The 19,330-nt window shown below is 43.3% G+C and overlaps 1 protein-coding gene across 1 annotated transcript in view; it reads left to right on the forward strand.

The window, feature by feature from the left end:
* Window positions 1-1,774: 1,774 nt before the first annotated feature.
* Window positions 1,775-19,330, forward strand: part of riox1 (ribosomal oxygenase 1) — a 50,608-nt gene continuing 33,052 nt past the window's right edge. Inside the window, exons 1-2 of the mRNA XM_041182904.1 lie at window positions 1,775-1,891; window positions 8,265-8,624. Coding sequence (XP_041038838.1) covers window positions 1,820-1,891; window positions 8,265-8,624 — 432 coding nt within the window. The 5' untranslated portion in view covers window positions 1,775-1,819. The remainder of the gene's footprint in view (window positions 1,892-8,264; window positions 8,625-19,330) is intronic.

Below are 19,330 nucleotides of genomic sequence, written 5' to 3' on the forward strand. Positions count from 1 at the left end.
ATACATTGGAAGTGGTTCACAGGAGGTTTATTAGATTGACACCTGGAATGAGTGGGTTGTCTTATGAGGAAAGATTGGACAAACTTAGTTTGTTTCCACTGGAGTTTAGAAGAGTGAGGGGTGATTTTATTGAAGTATACAGGATCCTGAACAGAGTATCCTGAACAAGGTACATGTCAAAAGGATGTTTGTTTCCTCTTGTGGGCGAGTCCAGAACTAGGGGCCACTGTTTTAAAATTAGGGGTCACCCTTTTAGGTGAGAGAAATTTTTTCTCTTGGAGAGTTTGGAACTCTGCCTCAGAAGGTGGTCGAGACTGGGTCATTGAATATTTTTAAGGCAGAGGTAGATAGATTCTTGTTAGGCAAGGGAATCAAAGGTTTTCAGGCTTAGATGGGAATGTGGAAATCGAAACACAAGAAGATCAGCCATGATCTTATTGAATGGCGGAGCAGGCTTGAGGGGCCGAATGGTCTACTCCTGTTCCTATTTCTTATATTCTTATGTAAGGGGGGAAGAGACAGTTTTGAGGGATTTCCAGAGCTTAGGACCAAGGTAGCTGAAAGCACAACTGTCAATGGTGGAACAATTAACATCAGGGATGTGCAAGAGACCAAAATTGGGGGAGATAAATTCTTGGATGCTAAATTTTCAACTTGCTGCCTGGGTTTAAAACTGACGTTTCCAGCTGTTCGTCTTTTACATAAACAGCCAATTTTGATTTTTACCATAGCCAAGTCGCAACTGCCTTAGAGTCCCCTAAGTGCATTCATTGCAACCCATTCTCAAGGTTCTACCCTGGGTCTTGCCAAGGTGGCGATAGACAGATTGTGGTTGGAAGCTGCCAGGCGGGTGTGGTTGAGTTCTTTTTTATTCGTTCATAGGACGTGAGCTTCACTGGCAGTGCCAGAATTTATAGCCCATCTTTAGTTGCCCTCAAGGAATTGGTGGTGAGCTGCCTCCTTGAAACATTGCAGTCCATGGGGCGTGATTTTGCCACAGTGCTGTTAGGGAGGGAGTTCCATGATTGCAAACCACTGAAGGAACGGCAATAAAGTTCCAAGTCTGGATGGTGTGTGCGGAGGGAAAGTTGCAGATGATGGTGTTCCCATGTGCCTGCTGTCCTTGTTCCTGGGTACCCAACTCTCTTCCACCACCTGGTGTGTGCCCGGGTGGCATCCTGGATGTAATACTTCTCATAATTTTTTTTTCTTTTAAGGGATTTTGTCATCACTGGCAAGGCCAGTTGCTCATCCCTAATTGCCCTTGGTGTTAGCAACTTTTTAAAACTGCTGCAGTCTACCTGGACCAACTTTTCTGTAACAGTACGGTCCAATGGAGTGGCATTTCAGATATTGCTGTGGTAATCACATGTTGGCCAGACCAGGTCGAGATGGCAGATTTCCTTCCCTAAAGGTGAACCTGATGGGTTTTTGTGACAATCAATGCCTTCAGTCCCAGTTTTTTTAAAATTGAATTTAAATTCAACTGCTGTGGTGGGATTTGAACCTGTGTCCTGGAGTATTAGCCTTGGGATTACTAGTCAAGTGACATTTACACTACACCACTTTAGTTATACCTCTCTAAAAAAAGGGGGCAGTTGAGGATTTTGGAAATACACCTCATCTGTGGAGAGACACATTTAACACTTCAGGTAGGTGGTACTTCCACTTTAATAGAGGTAACACAGGGAAGGGAGGGGAGGGGAAGTAGGCGGGGCCACGTAAACCCAAGTGCTGATTGATTAATGCAGATGTCAGTCAAACGCGACGGGGGCGGGCGGCTGGCGTGAACGTGTTGACGTCACGGCGCCCAGCAGCCATGGCCGCTTGCAGCGTGTCGGCCTTCTCTGTTTATCGGAGCCTGACGGCGGAGAACGGGCTTAGCGTTCAGGTCAGTCGGGTGTATTCGAGCGGCAGGAGGTGATTTTTGGAGGCTCTCTTCGGGTTGGGGGGTGTGTTGAGAGACCGAGAGGCTCCGGTGCTCCTCTCCGGGCCGAGGTGGGGGGATGGGGGGGGGAAATCGTTTCAAATGGGCAGGAGGCCGCTCGCGCCCACTGGGCGGGGTCACCGCTGACCCCGCCCCCCCGGTGGCGTCACGGGATTTCTTGTCGCCAGCCTGGAGATCCCACGTGGAGGGAATTCCGCTTCCATCTTCCCCCAGTGGAGCCTACCTTCACCCTCTGACTAGTTTCAGAAGCTTGACCAAAAGAGTTTTGCAAAGTGTTTACAACGCTGAAACAGGCCATTGCGTTGGTGTTTCACGCTTCTTCAGTTACCCCAATCACATGGCTACAGCGCAGGAGGAATTGGATTTGAATTTGAATTTTAGTTTAGGTGCCCTGGTGGGATTTGAACCCATGCCACCGGGGCATTAGTCCGGGCATCTGGCTTACTATTCCAGCGACAATAATACTGCAACTACATTTCCCTTAGTTCTCTACTCCGTTGTGCCCCTCTTCAAAGGAGGCACTTCATGTAATGAAAACAGAATATTGGAAATACCCAGTGGATCTGGCAGCATCCAGTGAAGGGAGAAGCTGAGTTAACAGCCTGGATTTTCACCCTGCTAGGTTGACTCGGGAGCCCTTTGAAATGGTGGTTGAGCCCCGATGCCAGGACCCCTGACCCCGTTCCTGATTTTTGGGAGTACCTTTAAAGGGTGCGGGCTGCTGCCAGTCAGAAGCCCACATCCAGCATTCCTGACCAGGCCGGCTCCATTGCCGAGATTGGTATCTCCCATTCCTCTGCAATTTTCATGGAGCTGGGACAGGTTTTTAAAGAGTCATGGTTCACGGCCCCCGAGAGGAGTCATGAACCCTAGCATGCATGAGGGGGATCTGAGGTAAGTTTAAAAGGTCTATCTCGTCGCCATGATGCCAAGCTCTGCCCTTCCACCCACCCCCTCCGAGCCCTCATGCAGTCTATGCTCAGCCTATGGTGTTCATTGACCCACTGTTTACTTTCTGGAACCAATGTGCATGGATGTACCAGAGTTTGGCATAGGGGGCATGAGGGGACATGGGTGGGTTGGAGGGCAGAGCCTGGCATAGTGGGCGAGGGGTTTGAGGTGACATGGATGGGGCATGGGGAGTATTTGAAGAGCGAAGGGGGTGTGAAGGATGAGGACTGGAACATTTTTTTGCTTCAATTCACTGGGACAAAGTCCCACGGCACCAAGGAGGGCCTTTTAAACAGCTCGCCTCTGCACCTGGCAGCTCCTATCGCTGCCTCCGTGCTCCTTCCTGGGTCGGCTGGCCTGACTCCATCTCGCACATATGTCCCAGCAGTGAAGATCTTGCCTTGGTGGGTACTTTCTCCTGAGATGGATGGGCTGAGCTGGGTATTTTCATGACTCCCCTACCCACCTCGAGGATGAAAATCCAGGCCAACGTTTCAGGTAGATGGCACTTCTCATTTAATTGAGAAAAGGCAACACTAAAGGGAGCCAGTTGGCCCATCGTGTCTGCACCAATTCTCCCAATAAGCATTCTACCTAGTGTCACTCCATCCACCTTCTCCCTGAAGCCCCGCACTTCTCCCGTTTCAGTTAATAGTCCAATTCCTCTTTGAAAGCCCCAATTGAACCTGCCTCTATTGCACTGCCAGGCAGCACATTCCAGATCTTAACTCGCTGTATCAAAAAAATTTCGCTTTGTTTCCATTGCTTTTGCCAATTTTCTTAAACCTGAGCTCTCATTTTCTCGATCTTTCAAGATGGGAACAATTTCTCCTTATATACCCTCTCCTGATCCCTCATGATTTTGAATACCCATCAAATCTCCTCTCAACCTTCTCTCCAGCTCCATCAACTATTTATTTTTCTCTCATGTCCTTATCTTGTTTCCCTTTAAATGCATCTATATTATTACCCTCAACTACAAGTAGTAGAGGCTCCACAATCTAACCAGTTCAGATAAGGAAGTTTTTCCTGAATTCCTGCCCTCCAAGTGGGAGGGGTGAAACCATGGAGGGACTTGAAAGCTAGGATGAGAATTTTAAAATCGAGCCGCTGCTTAACTGGGAGGCATTGTAGGTCAGCGAGCAAAGATGGGTGAATGGTTCAAGTAAGGACACGGGCAGCAGAGTTTTGGACGACCTCAAGTTTATAGAGAGTAGATTACGGGAGGTTAGCCAGGTGTGCATTGAACTAGTTGAGTCTAGAGGTAACAAAGGCAAGGATGACGGTTTCATCAGCAGATGAGCTGAGGCATGGGCAGCACAAACAGGCCGGGTAAGAAGTATTTCTTGATTTCCCATATGCTTTGGCAGTTTACCTCAAATGTACTGTACCCAGTAATGTCAACAGCTCCCTTCCTCCCCACCCTCATCTCATAACCAGGAGACAAACTTAAAAATCAAGAAGTTTGGTATAAAAAAATCAGGAATTGCTTTTTTTTCAAATATAAACCCATATAATTGACAGTTTGCTCATAAACCTCATCAGTGGCTTATTTAATCTCTAGCAGACCAGAGCATTTGACGAAAACAATGGGCTCGATTTTATGGTGCGCTGTTGCCCCCACCCCACCCCACCCCAGTTGAAATGTTTGGGGGAACCCACCCATTATCCAGATGGCTGCCCCACAACAATTTAACACTGGAAGCAGCATTAATTGCTTTAAGCAGGACTTCTGCCCCTTTCTTGGGTGGAAGTCTGGTTTAGAGAGCTGCTGACCAATTTGATTACCCAGCAGGGCTGGTGGGAGCCACTGTTGGGACAACAACCAGTCCCCAATAATGAGGAGCCCAGACTGACAGGTAAGTCCAGGGTTCAGGGTTGCAGCAACAGAGTGAGTGGGGATGAAAGGGTTAAGTGGGTGGGGTGGAGCCATGTTCAAGCAGCTGAGGGGAGATGATCTGGGGGATACTCCTGGGGGCCAACAAAGGAGGTCACTCCTCCCCCAACATGCCCAACACCAGTCCACACCGATAAAGTTGCCATGCTTCCCACAAGTGCTGGTCTCTTCCTGCTATGGCTAAGATACCAGCAGGGTGGGATGAGGCCCTTAATTGACCATTAGTTGGCTACATAAAGGCCTCAATAGGCCCAAGGGCGGGTTGGCTGCCTGATGTCTCCCCCGAATTGGATAAAATTTCAGACAGGTGTAGGGCGGGTGGGGAGGTAGCAGGAAGATCGCCTGCTGGATTTTACGGGCCTCACTCCTGCCTTCAAACCTGCTAGCAGGGGGTGATAAAATCCAGCGCTATATTACTTCCCCATTTGGACATAATGGCCTAATTTTGGACCTTGAATGCAGTGAAAGGTGCTTTTCAAACCTGCGGGACAAATCCAAGATTTATGAACACTCTAGTAAAATCACAAGTAATGCTCAATTCTACTTCAAAAATCGCAACTTTCGCAACAGGTCCATGAAAGTGAAAATGACTGGAGGTAGGTATACTCCTTCGTGGGGGCAATGGACTATTTTCCCAACTTTGGGAGGGGTTTATTCTCAGAAGGATGGTGCAACCAGGGAACTTAGCTGTTAAAGTCTCTAAGATTAGTATGTTCTTCTCCCAGAACAGTATCACTCATTCACTCTGGTGTTACTTCTGGCTATGTTATAAGTCAGATTTTTGGTTGGTGAATCGGATGTATGTCATCTACTGAAACCCATCACCATGTTGCAAATCTTGACACTAAGCCTCCAAGTCTGTCAATGAGACAGATTGCAGCTATGAAGCTGCTGCTTCAAGCCCATGCTGATCAGTTGTCTAAAAACCTACTGGTAATTAATCTTGGGGAACCAGACTAACAGGAACACTTGGGATCAGGTCCAAGATGTCATTGCTGATGATAAGGGTTTAAGATTGAATTAGTCTTCAGAAACCAGCTCAGTAACTCGATACTGGTACTTGTATTAGACAAGTCCACAGTACTCCACAAACTGTTAATAACTAAAGGGAAAGTCGTGTCTAACATGATTAAATTTTTTGAGGAGGCTCAGTGAGAGTAGTGCATTTGCTGTAGCTTATTTGGATTTTGGCAAGGCTTTTGATAATGTCTCACATGGCAGGTTGGTCAAAAAAGTAAAAGCCCATGGGATCCAAGGCAAAGTGGCAAATTTAATCCAAAATTGGCTCAGAGGTAGGAAGCAAAGGGTAATGGCCTATGGGTGTCTTAATGACAGTTAGGCTGTTTACAGTGAGGTTCCATAGAGCCCAATACTAGCTCACTTGTTTTTAGTGGCTTTTATCATTGATTTCAACTTTAATGTAGGGGAGATTAAGATGTTTTCAGATGATGCAAAAATTGGCTTTGTGATTGATAATGATGAAGAAAACTATAAACTTCAGGAAGATATCAATGGACTAGCCAAGTGGGCAGAACAATGGCGAATGAAGTTCAACCTGGAGAAGTGTGAAGTTATGCATTTGGGGAAGGTTAACTAGGCATACACAATGAATGGTAAGATACTGAGAAGTGTAGAGGAACAGGGACCTTGCAGTGCATGAAAACAGATCCCTGAACTTGGCTGGACAGACAGATGAGATGCTCAAGAAAGCATACAAGGCACTTTGCCCTATTAGCCAAGACACAGACTATAAGAGATGAGAGGTTATGCTTGAACCATATAAAAATGAGTTAGGCCACAGCTGGAGTACTGTGTGAAGTTCTGGCCAAAGCAAATATGTGATTATGTGATCTTATGGCACGAGCTGTGGTTCAGTGGGCAGCTGTTTGACTTCCAAGTCAGAAGATTGTAGGTTTAAGTCCCATTCCAGAGACTCGAGCACAAAATCTAGGCTCCCACTTCAGTGTGGCACAGAGGTTTTGCTGCACCGCTATCTTTTGGATTAGATGTTAAGGCGAGGCCTCATCTGCTTTCTCAAGTGGAAGTAAAAGATCTCATGACACTATTTCAAAGAAGAGCAAGGGAATTTTCACCAGTGTCCTGGCCAATATTTACCTCTTCAGCCAACATCAGTAAAACAGGTTACCTGGCCATTATCACATTGCTGCTTATGGTATCTTGCAGTGTGTAAATTGACTGCAATGTTTCCTATGTTACAGCAGTGACAACATATCAAAAAGTAGTTCATTGGCTGTAAAGCACTCAAGGATATCCTGAGGTTGTGAAAGGTGCAAGATAAATGCAAGTCTTTAATTTTTCCTTCTCACTTTCTGCCTTCAAGCACCTTTTCAAAATTCACCTCTTTAATTAAGCCTTTCGTCGCCTCTCCTCGTCTGTAAAGACTCAATTCCCATAGACTCAATGCCCTGGTACTCCAAATAGGTAAAACTCTGAATGTTGAACTATGATTAGAAAGCAGAGTAAATTTAGCGTGCCTATTTAAATCGTGATGATTGATGAGATGGAACAAGGCATAACAAACAATAAAAATAAATTCCTTTGATTCTCTTCAGTTTGGTGGTGCTGACTCATGCTCAGATGCAGTCCTTCTCATACCTTGTCCAAATAACCAATCTGGACAGTGGAGCTTGGTGTTCCGGATCTGGCACAAGGTTGACTGGGAATGGGGTGGATTGCAATTCGTGCTGATCCGATATCTTTAGCACTGACCCTGCTGTCATTTCTCGGGTTGATTTTGTTACAATACTTGGGGTAGTTTCCTAGTCCCTAGTGGTTTCCTAGTGTATTTAAGACCGAGATAGATAGGTGTGTATTTAAGACCGATAGGTTCTTGATTGGTAAGCGGATCAAAGGTTACGGGGAGAAGGCGGGAGAATGGGGTTGAGAAACTTATCAGCCATGATTGAATGGCAGAGCAGACTCGATGGGCCAAATGGCCTAATTTTTGCTCCTGTCTTATGGTCTTATGATTGTACTTGAGAAGGTAAGAGGAGATTTAAAAGGATAAAAGCAAAAAACTGTGGATGCTGGAAATCCAAAACAGAAACAAAAGTACCTGGAAAAACTCAGCAGGTCTGACAGCATTTGCGGTGAGGAATACAGTTAACGTTTCGAGTCCGTGTGACTCTTCGTTCTGTTGAAGAGTTATACGACTCGAAACGTTAACTGTATTCCTCTCCGCAGATTTAAAAGGATGTTGCCTGGACTGGAGAATTGTGAGAAAAGATTGGATAGACAATTAGGGTATAAGACACTGAGGCTAAATATATCATGCTTACCATTGTCACTGCTAAGATAAGCAAACTCATCATAGACCAGGTGTCAATCTGCAAGCATCTTGGTTGTCAAGCTTTCACAATTTTTACTGAACCATGCAAGTCTTGATACTATAGAGAAAATATTGTCGGCTTCCTGCTGATTTGTTAATGAGTGATTTCTTTATTACAGACTGATGGACAATCAAATAAGACAAGTCAGGAAAAACAAAAGCGTTCCCTACGTTTGTCCAGGAGGAACAGGATAATCAAGAGGAAACGAAAATATTTAAAAGTTAAAACGGAATCCTCATTAGATATTCACGTTGTGAATAATGCCGAAATATTACAAAGGACAAATGACTATGCCGAGAAGGAGTCCACGGGTCACCGTGCTAAAAGAAAAAATAATGGTAAACGGGTGCATAAAATTAAAAAGCTGAAGTTAAAGCCTAGGAAAGCCACAGCACTGTCCAGCGATGTTCCAACAAGCTGTTCAACAGTAAAGAGTGCAACAACTTCCAAGGCAGGGTTTCCTAGGAAACCATTCCAGGTGGGTCTTGCAAAATGGAGTACATGGAGTACAGTGTTGCTTGCACACTGTTCCTGCACTAAATCTCACTGGCAGTCATTTGGTTAGATAATGCAAATTGCACAGATTGAAGAAGAGCTATGAGATAACATGGCAGCAATTAAAAGTGAAACAAATATCCATATTTCAAAAGCTAATATACGCTGAAATTCAGGGCATAATCTAAAAGGGAATGTAAGGTTTTTCAGACCATTAGCTTAGCATGGAATCATTTCTGTCTTGTAAGTACACAGGGGCTATGATAACAATGGCTAGTGATGTTTTTGGAACATGAATTCAGTTATACTGTCACAATTTTACATGAGAAAGAAAACTTTACCAACTAAATTTTGCCAGTATCAGACTCTAGTTTTAAACATGACTTTGAAAGCAGTCCCGCATCAGTGGAACATCTGATGCTGTTACATATATCTCTGTCTACAGCTGTTGTAGTATGTTTTATGCTGGATTAGGTCCTCGAGGAAGAAAGTTGAAATCCGCAAAAAGAGAATAGTTGTAAAATGCATTACTATACTAGGTAGAAGTGCAGACTGAACTGTCTGTTTAAAAATGTACTCTTAAAAGATGGAAAATGACTTAAGTAGACAGAGGAAATCTGCCAGTTATAAAAGCATTACAGTTTTGGTGTGAAATTATTTCAGGTTTCTCCACTCCTGAAGGTGTGGGTGCCAGCAGTCCTCTACAATATAGTCCCCACCACTTAGAACACCCACAATCATTGCAGACAACTGCCTATACTGGCAATTCACACTAACCATGCCATTCCTATGGAGTTCAGTGACAAAAGACACTGCCTACATTGTATTAATCACATTAGTTATTTCGGGCAGTCCCAGATGCTCAGTTTGCAGTTGGCACCTCATTAAGGTACTATTAATGTGACTGTTTAATCTCCTGTCATTGGTGTCAGGTTAAAGTTTACGCTAATGAGCCCTGATTGTGACAGCAAACATGGCTAGAAGGAGGAAAATGATGAGCCTCGGCACGAAAATGAGCAGCCAAAGGTGAGCCAGCATGACCTAGCGCAGCACCTTGGATCTTCCAAAACCTAAAGTCACTGATTAACAAAGATGGTGTAACCAGTTGTTTACTGGCATCAACACAGCAGTAAAAAACGCAATCTGTTGGTAGTTGATAAATTGTGAATTTCTTTACACAGAAGGGCGTAGGAGCATGGGATGCTTTGTCACAATAAATGGTTGGGATAGAGATAGCCATATATTTTTAGGGAAAATTGGATAAATATTTGAAGAAGATGGATATAGATGAGCGCAGGATAGTGGGACTAGATTTGGATTGCTCTAGCAAATAGCTGGTAAAGACATAGTGTGGCATCCTGTGCTGTAATCTTTAGATTTGGATTGGATTTGGCTTATCTCTGATGCTACCCAGGTCAGGGGCTGATAACCCCTCTTATGGCTCACTTGTGAATATTGACTACTTGATTCAGGAATGCAATGGTGCCTGCTAGTGGTCCCATCTTCCAGCAAGGAACAAGGAAGGGGCTGATTCTTCTTGTGCTATTAGCCCCTATGATTCAAGGTGTCTTCAGGAGAGGAAAGGTGGGGTGAAGTACTGGTGAGCAGATTGTTTTTTTTTAAAACAAGCATGATTGTTTATTTACCCCTGCATGCCTGTCCATCTATTGAATTCCTTGTCTGGCAGATGTTTAGAATCTATTTTGTAGTTTGTCAGGACTGTTTTGAAAGTGTAGTGTTATGTTCTTCATGTACAGTTTTGGCTAACCTTGGTCATTGAACTTTTGAGATTTGATTGCATAAAGTGATTATGAAATTTGTTTATCATTTCTGAAGAAAGATATATAAATTTGAGCATTTTTTGTCTTTGTAATGAGGACCCTGATTGATTTGTAGGGCTTTGCTATTCCTGTTGTTTCTCTGGAAATGGAGGCTCCTGAGTGGGTCATGATTAGCTAATTATCTGGAAGCTGAATCAAAAAATGGCCTGATGCTTTTCAGTTTGATTTCATGCAATAATGTTTTTCCATTAAACTGCTAATTTTCTTCCCAGCCTCTCAAGCCTTGTATAAGAAAAGTTTCTCTTCCACGCTGTCCTAAATCTCTGACACAATCTTATAACTCTGTCCCCCCAAACACTTGAAAGAGTCTGTGTCTACTTATCCTCTCTTACCCCACCTTCCCATTTAGCTTCAGATGACTGTGCAAGCCAATGCTTCAATAAATAAGATAATCTTAGCTGACCAAGCAGTGGAAAGCTTACAAGTGTTGTGTGTTACGAGGTGGTTAATCCCCAGCAATGCCCATTTAGAGATGCCTAAGCCTTGATGGTATCTGGACCTAAGCTATCTAGATTTGGATAAAATGAGCTGTCCGTACAGGGAGTGTGTATTAATTTGATCAGCCAAACTGAACCGCAACCTATGTGGACATTTCAGTAACTTGATTTGGAAACGTAAAATTCAAAACATGATTAACACCAGCCCCCCCCCCGACAACCACCATCCCTCAATAATTTGAAACCTGTTTATTTTGATTGGCTTGTGTGTACAGTTGAGTTTCTAGCCATTATTTGTGCGATATTTTCCTGCTTTAATTTGATTGTGATGTCATGGTAACATTCTGTTGCCGGGAGATGCAGATTTGTAGTGCTTGGAATTATGGGTATGAAATCTGAAAGTGCCTTTGAGTGGATTGTTTTTGATTCGTTCCTATTATTTCTGAGGACTTTTCTGTCATATGCTTTAAGTTTATTGCAACATTTTAATGTTGGCAGAATTGTTTGGTTTTTAATGGAATTTTATCGCAGAAGAGCGATGACGGACGAGTGGAGCCTAAGCATTTGATTAATTCAGTGACAATTGAAGTAGTTCCGTCAGGTATTGGCATTACACTGCCCAGGCGCCACACATTGTATAATACAGATCATCACCATTATTCACATGAAGATAACATGCTTTAATCAACGTGTTAACCTCATAAGTTAATGAATTTAAGGTTTTGAAGGAGAACAGAAATATTCCTAGGTATCGATTTTAAAAATGGAGAGAAATGAAGGAATGGCTGAGGTGAGATTCCTCTAAATTTTGGGGTGGAATTTTCCTTTTGCTGGACTCTGGGTATTGCAATCATGCAACAGAATCACATGGTTTCTTTAAGATAGCCTGTCAAAATTTGATGATATCTGCAGCCACTGGCACTACCTTTTCTACATTGTTCCTGTTAAGACAATATAATGAATACCTATCAGGACTTCCAGTACTTTTTCTCCCTCCACCCCACTGCTTTACAAGGTTTCTTGATGAATGTGCAATTACGTTAATGCTAGTTGCTTTCTAGTACCTTACTGATTATCTCTCCTTGACTCAAGAGTGCCATGACCATTTGGATTGTCCCTGCCACCTCTTTGACCTTTGATTAGCTAACTCACCACAGATTTGGGATTGACCATGGAATGTTCCTGTCTATACAGTTCATTATTCAATGGATAAATTCACTGACCAATTGGAAGATGTCCCTGTCGGTTAATAAACTCATCATGAATGGTGAGAAACTAAGATTTGGTTGGATTTGCTGCACTTGAGACATAAGAGAAACCACCACCTCAAAGCGTGATGGAAACAGATTCATTAGTAGCAGAAGATAATTGGATGAATACTTGAAGGAAAAAAATTACTGAGGTATGGGGAAAGAACAGGGGAATTAAACTAATGGGATTGCCCTACCAAAGAGCCGGCACAGGAATGATGGACTGAATGGCAGCCTACTGTGCTGTACCATTTTATGATTCTATGATTATATTCTAGAATCATAAGCTGAGGGTTTGGAAGGAGCTTTACATGCTGATTAAAATATTTGCTGCACTTTATAGGTCTGTGCTGGTGAAATGTAAAGCTCCAAGAACTCTTAGAACTTCATGCTTTTCCATTTTTTAGAAAATAGTTAACATGAAAAAAATGATTTTTTTTGAGAATAGGCTCAAATTTCCTCTTTTTTGTTCTACAATATGCACTGGCCTACAGTCGGAATAATTGCCATGTGTGTTACTCTGTCTCTTGACCATTTGTGATGAGGTTTGAATTTTACCAGCTTAACTGATTAGTTGTCTATTTTCTTTAATGTGCATCAATAACTATGCTCTTAGGAAAGTGTTTATATGATAAGGATATTTAGTAGGTGTGAGACTATCACTAATGAGTTTTGGATCCTGATTGGTGGATTGATTATACTGAATGTTCGCACTACTGTTTGACTGCAACCATGCCTGCTTCTTCTCATCCACCTTTCCACTGCCTCTCACCAATGACTATCCCTTCTTCCCTGTCATTCCTCTGCGAGCCACATCCAAACCATTGATCTCATTCGATTGTCACAACAAATATCCATTTTGTCACCAAGAAAACTAGCTTTTAACTCCATAATGTTGCTGCCTCTACCCCTGTCTCTTACACAGTTGCTGAAATCCTAATTCATGCTGCAATCATCTTGAGGGGCAGCCTGTCTAATATTGTTTTAGTTAGCCTCTACCTTCAAACACAGTGCAATTCAATACAATTCACATCCACAAAAAATCATGTACCTCCATCACCCTTGGCAGAGCCAAAGTCCTGTGGAATACCCAGTGCCCCAATGAATTGATTTCACGATAATCTTAATTTTCAAATGCCTCCATAGTCTTGTTTCATCCTACGTCAATGAGCAGTAGGTGAGATGGAAGTAGTTGGTCTTGGTTTTGGATATGGGGCCGGAAGCTCAGCTCAGGGTCAGATAGGATGTTGAGGTTACGAGCAGCCTGGTTTAGCCTCAGACAGTGACCATGGAGTAGGACGGAATAGGTGATGAGGACACGGAGGTTATGGTGGAGTTGAAGACAGTGGCTTCAGTCTGACAAATGTTTAATTGGCGAGAGAATTTCTGCTCATGTAATCCTAGAGGTTGGACAAACAGCATGATGAATTGAAGCAGTGGAGAGTTCAAGAGAGGTAATCGTGAAATAGAGCTGCGTGTTGTCAACATTGTCATGGAATCTGATGATGTTGTCAAGAGACAGCATGTAAATGAGAAATAGGAGGGGATGTAAGATAGATTCTTTGGGGAATCCAGAGGTGACAGTTTGAGAGCAGGAATTGCATTGCAATCAGAAAGTTTTCAAATTATTTGATTTTATTTTTCTTATTCATTCATGGGATCTGGACATCGCTAGCTAGACCAGCATTTATTGCCCATCCCTAATTGCCCTTGAGAAGGTGGTGGTGAGTTGCCTTCTCAAACTGCTGCAGTCCATGTGGTGTAGGTACACCCACAATGCTGTTAGGGAGGGAGTTCCAGGATTTTGATCCAATGACAGTGAAGGAGCGGCGATATATTTCCGAGTCACGGTGGTGAGTGGCTTGGTGGGGAACTTCCAGGTGGTGGTGTTCCCTTGTACCTGTTGCCCTTGTCCTTCTAAATGGTGGCGGGGTGGATTTGAAAGGTGCTGTCTAAGGAGCCTTGTTGAGCTCCTGCAGTGCATCTTGTAGATGGTACACACTGCTGCCACTATGTGTTGATGGTGGAGGAAGTGAATGGTTGTGGATGGGGTACCAATAAAGCAGGCTGCTTTGTCCTGGATGGTGTCAAGATTCTTGAGTGTTGTTGGAGCTGCACTCAACCAGGTAAGTGGAGAGTATTCCATCAACCTCCTGACTTTTGTGAACATTTGAAATAGGAGCAGAAGTAGGCCATTTGGCCTCTTGAGCCTGTTCCACCATTCAATAAGATCATGACTGATCTGTTTGTGTTTCAAGTTCCACATTCCCATCTACCCCTGATAACCGTTGATTCCCTTGCCTAATAAAAGTCTACCTCTGCCTTGAATATATTCACTGACCCCGCCTTCTGAGGCAGAGTTCCAAAACCCTCTGAGTGAAAAAAAAATTCTCCTCATCTCTGCCCTATAAAGGCGACACCTAATTTTAAGAAAGTGCCCCCTAGTTTTGAACTCATCCACAAGAGGAAAAATCCTTTCCACGTCCACCTTGTCAAGACCATTCAGGATCTTATATACTTCAATCAAATCACCTCTCATCTAAACTCCAGTGGAAACAAGCCCAGTTTGTTCAACTTATCCTCAGAAAACAACCCGTTCATTCCAAGTATCAGCCTAATAAACCTCCTCAGAATGCCTCCAATGCATTTATATCCTTCCTTAAATAAGGAGACCAAAACCGCACATAATATTTGAGATGCAGTCTCACCAATGCCCTGTATAACTGAAGCATAACATCCTTACTTTTATGTTCAATTCCTCTCATAATAAAGGAAAGCATTCCATTAGCCTTCTTGATTACATGCTGTACCTGCATACTAACTTTTTGTGACTCATGCATGAGAACACCTAGATCCCTTTGCACCTCAGAATTCTGCAGTTGATATCCATTTAAGTAATACACTCCTTTTTTATTCTTCCTGCCAAAGTAAGCAACTTCACATTTTCCCACATTATACTTCATCTTCCAGATTTTTATCCACTCATTCAACTTATCGGCAAACTCCTTATGTCTTCTTCGCAACATACTTTCCTACCTTTGTTGTCTGCAAACTTAGCTACCATACCTTCGCTCCCATCATCTAAGTCATTGATGTAAATTGTTGAGGCCCCATCGCAGACCCCTGCGGGACTCCACTCGTCACATCCTGCCAATCAGATAAAGACCCATGTATGCATATTCTGTTTTCTGCCAGCCAGCCGATCTTGTATCCCAGCTAATATGTCACCCCCTACACTGAGCATTTATTTTCTGCAATACCCTTTGATGTGGTACCTTATCAAATGCCTTCTGGCAATTCAAGTACAGTACGTCTACAGGCTCCCCTCTATCAACCGCACATGTTACTCCTTCAAAGAACTCTAATAAATTGGTTAAACCTGATTTCTCTTTCACATAAAACCATGCTGACTCTTCCCGATTACCTTGAGTTTTTCTAAGTGCCCAGCTATAACCACTTTAATGATTGACTCTAACACTTCCCCATGACAGACGTCAAGTCTGCCGATAGTTTCTTGCTTTCTGCCTCCCTCCCTTCTTGAATAGAGGGGTTATATTTGCTACCTGCCAGTCTGATGGAACCATTCCAGAATCTAGGGAATTTTGGAAAATTAACTTCAATGCATCTATTAGCTTATTAGCCACTTTTTTTAAGACCCTAGGATGAAGTCCATCTGGACTCGTAGACTTGTCCGTCCGCAGCTCCATCAGTTTGCTCAGTACCGCTTCCCTAGTGATTGTAATTTCACCAAGTTCCCCTCTCCCCTCCATCTCCCAATTTACATCTATTACTGCAATGTTTTTTGTATCATTTCATCTCCCATTTCCTTATTATATACTATTAACTTCCCATTCAAACTCTTTAGAAGACCAACACTCACCTTAACTACACTTTTCTTTTTTAAATACCTGTAGAAGCTCTTGCTGTCCCTTTTTTACATTTCTAGCTAGCTTCCTCTCCTACTCTAATTTCTTTCTTCTGATTAACCTTTTAGTCATTCTCTGCTGTTCTTTATATTCTGACCAATCATCTAACCTGCCACGCATCTTTGTATAGTTATATGGTTTTTCCTTAAGTTTGATGCTTTTCTCAACTTCTTTGGTTAACCACAGATGATGGATCCTCCCCTTAGAATTTTTCTTTATGGTAGGCATATACTTATTCTGAGTATTCTCTAGTGTCCCCTTAAATGTCTGTCACTGCTTCTCTGTTGATATATCCCCAAGCCTAGTATCCCAATTAACTTCAGCTAGCTCAGCTTTCATGCCCACATAGTTGCCCTTATTTAAGTTTAAAATACCAGTCTTAGACCCATTCTCCCTTCCAAACTGGATGTAAAATTCAATCATATTATGGTCGCTGCTACATAGGGGTGACTTTACTCTGAGGTCATTAATTAATCCTGCCACATTACACAATACCAAGTCTAATATAAGCTGCTCTCTGTTTAGTTCCAGAACATGCTGCTCTAAGAAACTATCTCGAGAGCATTCTATGAACTCCTCATCCAGACTACTATTGACAATCTAATTTTACCAATTTATGTGTAGATTTAAGTCACCCAGGATTATTGCTGTCCCTTTATCACAAGCACCAAATATTTCTTCTTGTATGCTTTGTCCCGCATTGTGGTTACTGTTAAGGGACCTGTAGACCACTCCCACTAGTGCCTTCTTTCCCCTATTATTCCTCATTTCTACCCAAATGGATTCTACATCCTGACCTTCTGAGGTCACCCCTAACTATTGCACAAATGCCAGCCTTGATTAACAGTGCTACCCCTCCACTTTTACCTAGCGTCCTATTCTTCTTGAAGGCCACATATCTCTCAATATTCAGGACCCAATCCTTGTCATCTTGCAGCCAGGTCTCCATAATGGCTATCAGATCATATTTATTTACTTCAATGTGCGCTGTCAATTTGTTTACTTTGTTATGAACACTACGTGCATTCAGATGCAGAGCCTTTAGTTTAGTCCTTTTGTTATCTTTGTGACATCTAGTCTTGATTCTTTGTGCATTCTTATCTTTTTTCTCTCTGTCCCTTTCTGCTATTCTCTGACTCTCATTCCCCATATTACTAATTTCCTCTCTTACCTTGTCTCTACTCTTTTTGATATACCACATCTTTCCACATTTGATTCCTTGCCCCCACTATTTAGTTTAAAACCCTCTACTTCCCTAGTTATGCAGTTCGCAAGAACACTGGTCCCAGCCCAGTTCAATCCCTCCCAACAGTACAGCCCCCCACTTTCCCCAGTACTGGTGCCATTGCCCCCCAAACCAGTCTTTGACTGAGATTATAAACTTTGAGGTTCTGCTTTTCAATTTAGTGCCGAGCTTCTCATACTCTCTATGCAGAAACTCTTTCCTAGTTCTCCCTATGCCATTGGTACCTACATGGACCACAATAACTGGAAGCTCCCCCACCCACAGCAAGTTCCTCTCCAGCCCTGAGCAGATGTCCTGAACCCTGGCACCGGCAGGCAACACAGCCTTCAGGATTCTCGCTCTTTGCTACAGAGAACAATGTCAATTCCCTCACTATACTGTCCCCTACTACCACTACATTCCTTTTTGTTCCCTCCACTTGAATGGCTCCCTGTACCACAGTGCCATGGTTGGTTTGCTTATCTACCCTGCAGCCCCCACTCTCATCCAAACAAGCTGAAAGAACCTCATACCTATTGGACAATTCCAGAGGCTCACACTCCTGCCCTCTGGGTCCCCTAATCTGCCTTACTCACAGTCACACCCACCTGTCACTGACCAAATCAGAAGAGCCTATCCTAAGTGGTGTGAATACTTACTGGTAGAAAGCATCCAGGTAACTTTCCCCCTCCCTGATGTGTCGCAGTGTCTGCAGCTCAGCCTCCAGCTCAATAACTCTGAGCTGAAATTCCTCAAACCACAAACACTGACTACAGACGTGTTTGCCCTGGATCACAGTGTTATCCAGGAGCTCCCACATGCTGCAGCCTTGACACATCACTTGTCCTGCCACCCTTAATGTGTTTTAAATAATTACTTAATTATATTAATCACTTATTTATGTTGCTTTTTTATATATTTTATTAACTTTACCACCAATTTGTGTACTATTTTAAAGCTTAGGGATAGAATAGAACTTACCAACTTACCAGATACTCACCAAACAGGAGCATTCTTTTCCGGCAGTAGAGAAAGAACCAATTCCTACAGAATGAGAAAGATAGAAAAAGGAAACAAACACCCCCCCACCGCCTCTTCCCAACCTTTCCCCTGCCTCCCTCCCTTGTAGATGGTGGACAGACTTTGTGGAGTCAGGAAGTGAGTTACCTGCCACAGGATTCCTAGCCTCTGACCTTCTCTTGTAACCACAGTATTTATATGGCTAGTCCAGTTCAGTTTCTGGCCAATGCTAACCCCCCCACAATGTTGGTAGTTGGGGCATTCAGTGATGGTAATGCCATTGAATGTCAAGAGGCAATCGTTAGATTCTCTCTTGTTGGAGATGATCATTGTCCGCCACTTGTGTGGCAAGAGTATTACTTGCCACTTGTCAGCTCAAGCCTAGATATTGTCCAGGTCTTGCTGCATGTGGACATGGACGGCTTCAGTATCTGAGGTGTCATGAATGGTGCTGGACATCGTGCACTGATCAGCAAATTTCCCCACTTCTGACCTCATGATGGAAGGAAGGTCATTGATTAAGCAGCTGAAGACGGTTGGGCCTAGGACACTACCCTGAGGAGCTCCTAGGACAGGTCATCAGGCGGTGGCATAGTGGTATTGTCAATGACTAGTATTCCAGAGACCCAGGGTAATGCTCTTGGGGACCTGGTTTGAATCCCACCACAGCAGATGGTGAAATTTGAATTCACTGAAAATCTGGAATAAAAGTCTGACGATGACCATGAAACCATTGCCGATTGTTATAAAAAAAAACCCCACCTGGTTCACTGATGTCTCACCTGGCCTGGCATACATGTGACTCCAATGTGGTTGACTCTTTAAAAAATGCCCTCTGAGCAAGGGATGAGCAGTAAATGCTGGCCTAGACAGCGACGCCCACATCCCATGAATGAATAAAAAAATCTCCAGCAACCGCAACCATCTTCCTTTGTGCTAGATATGATTCCAACCAACCAAGAGTTTTCCCCCGATTCCCCTTGACTCCAG

The sequence above is a fragment of the Carcharodon carcharias genome, chromosome 2, assembly GCF_017639515.1.
Source record: "Carcharodon carcharias isolate sCarCar2 chromosome 2, sCarCar2.pri, whole genome shotgun sequence".
In the NCBI taxonomy this organism is placed as follows: domain Eukaryota; kingdom Metazoa; phylum Chordata; class Chondrichthyes; order Lamniformes; family Lamnidae; genus Carcharodon; species Carcharodon carcharias.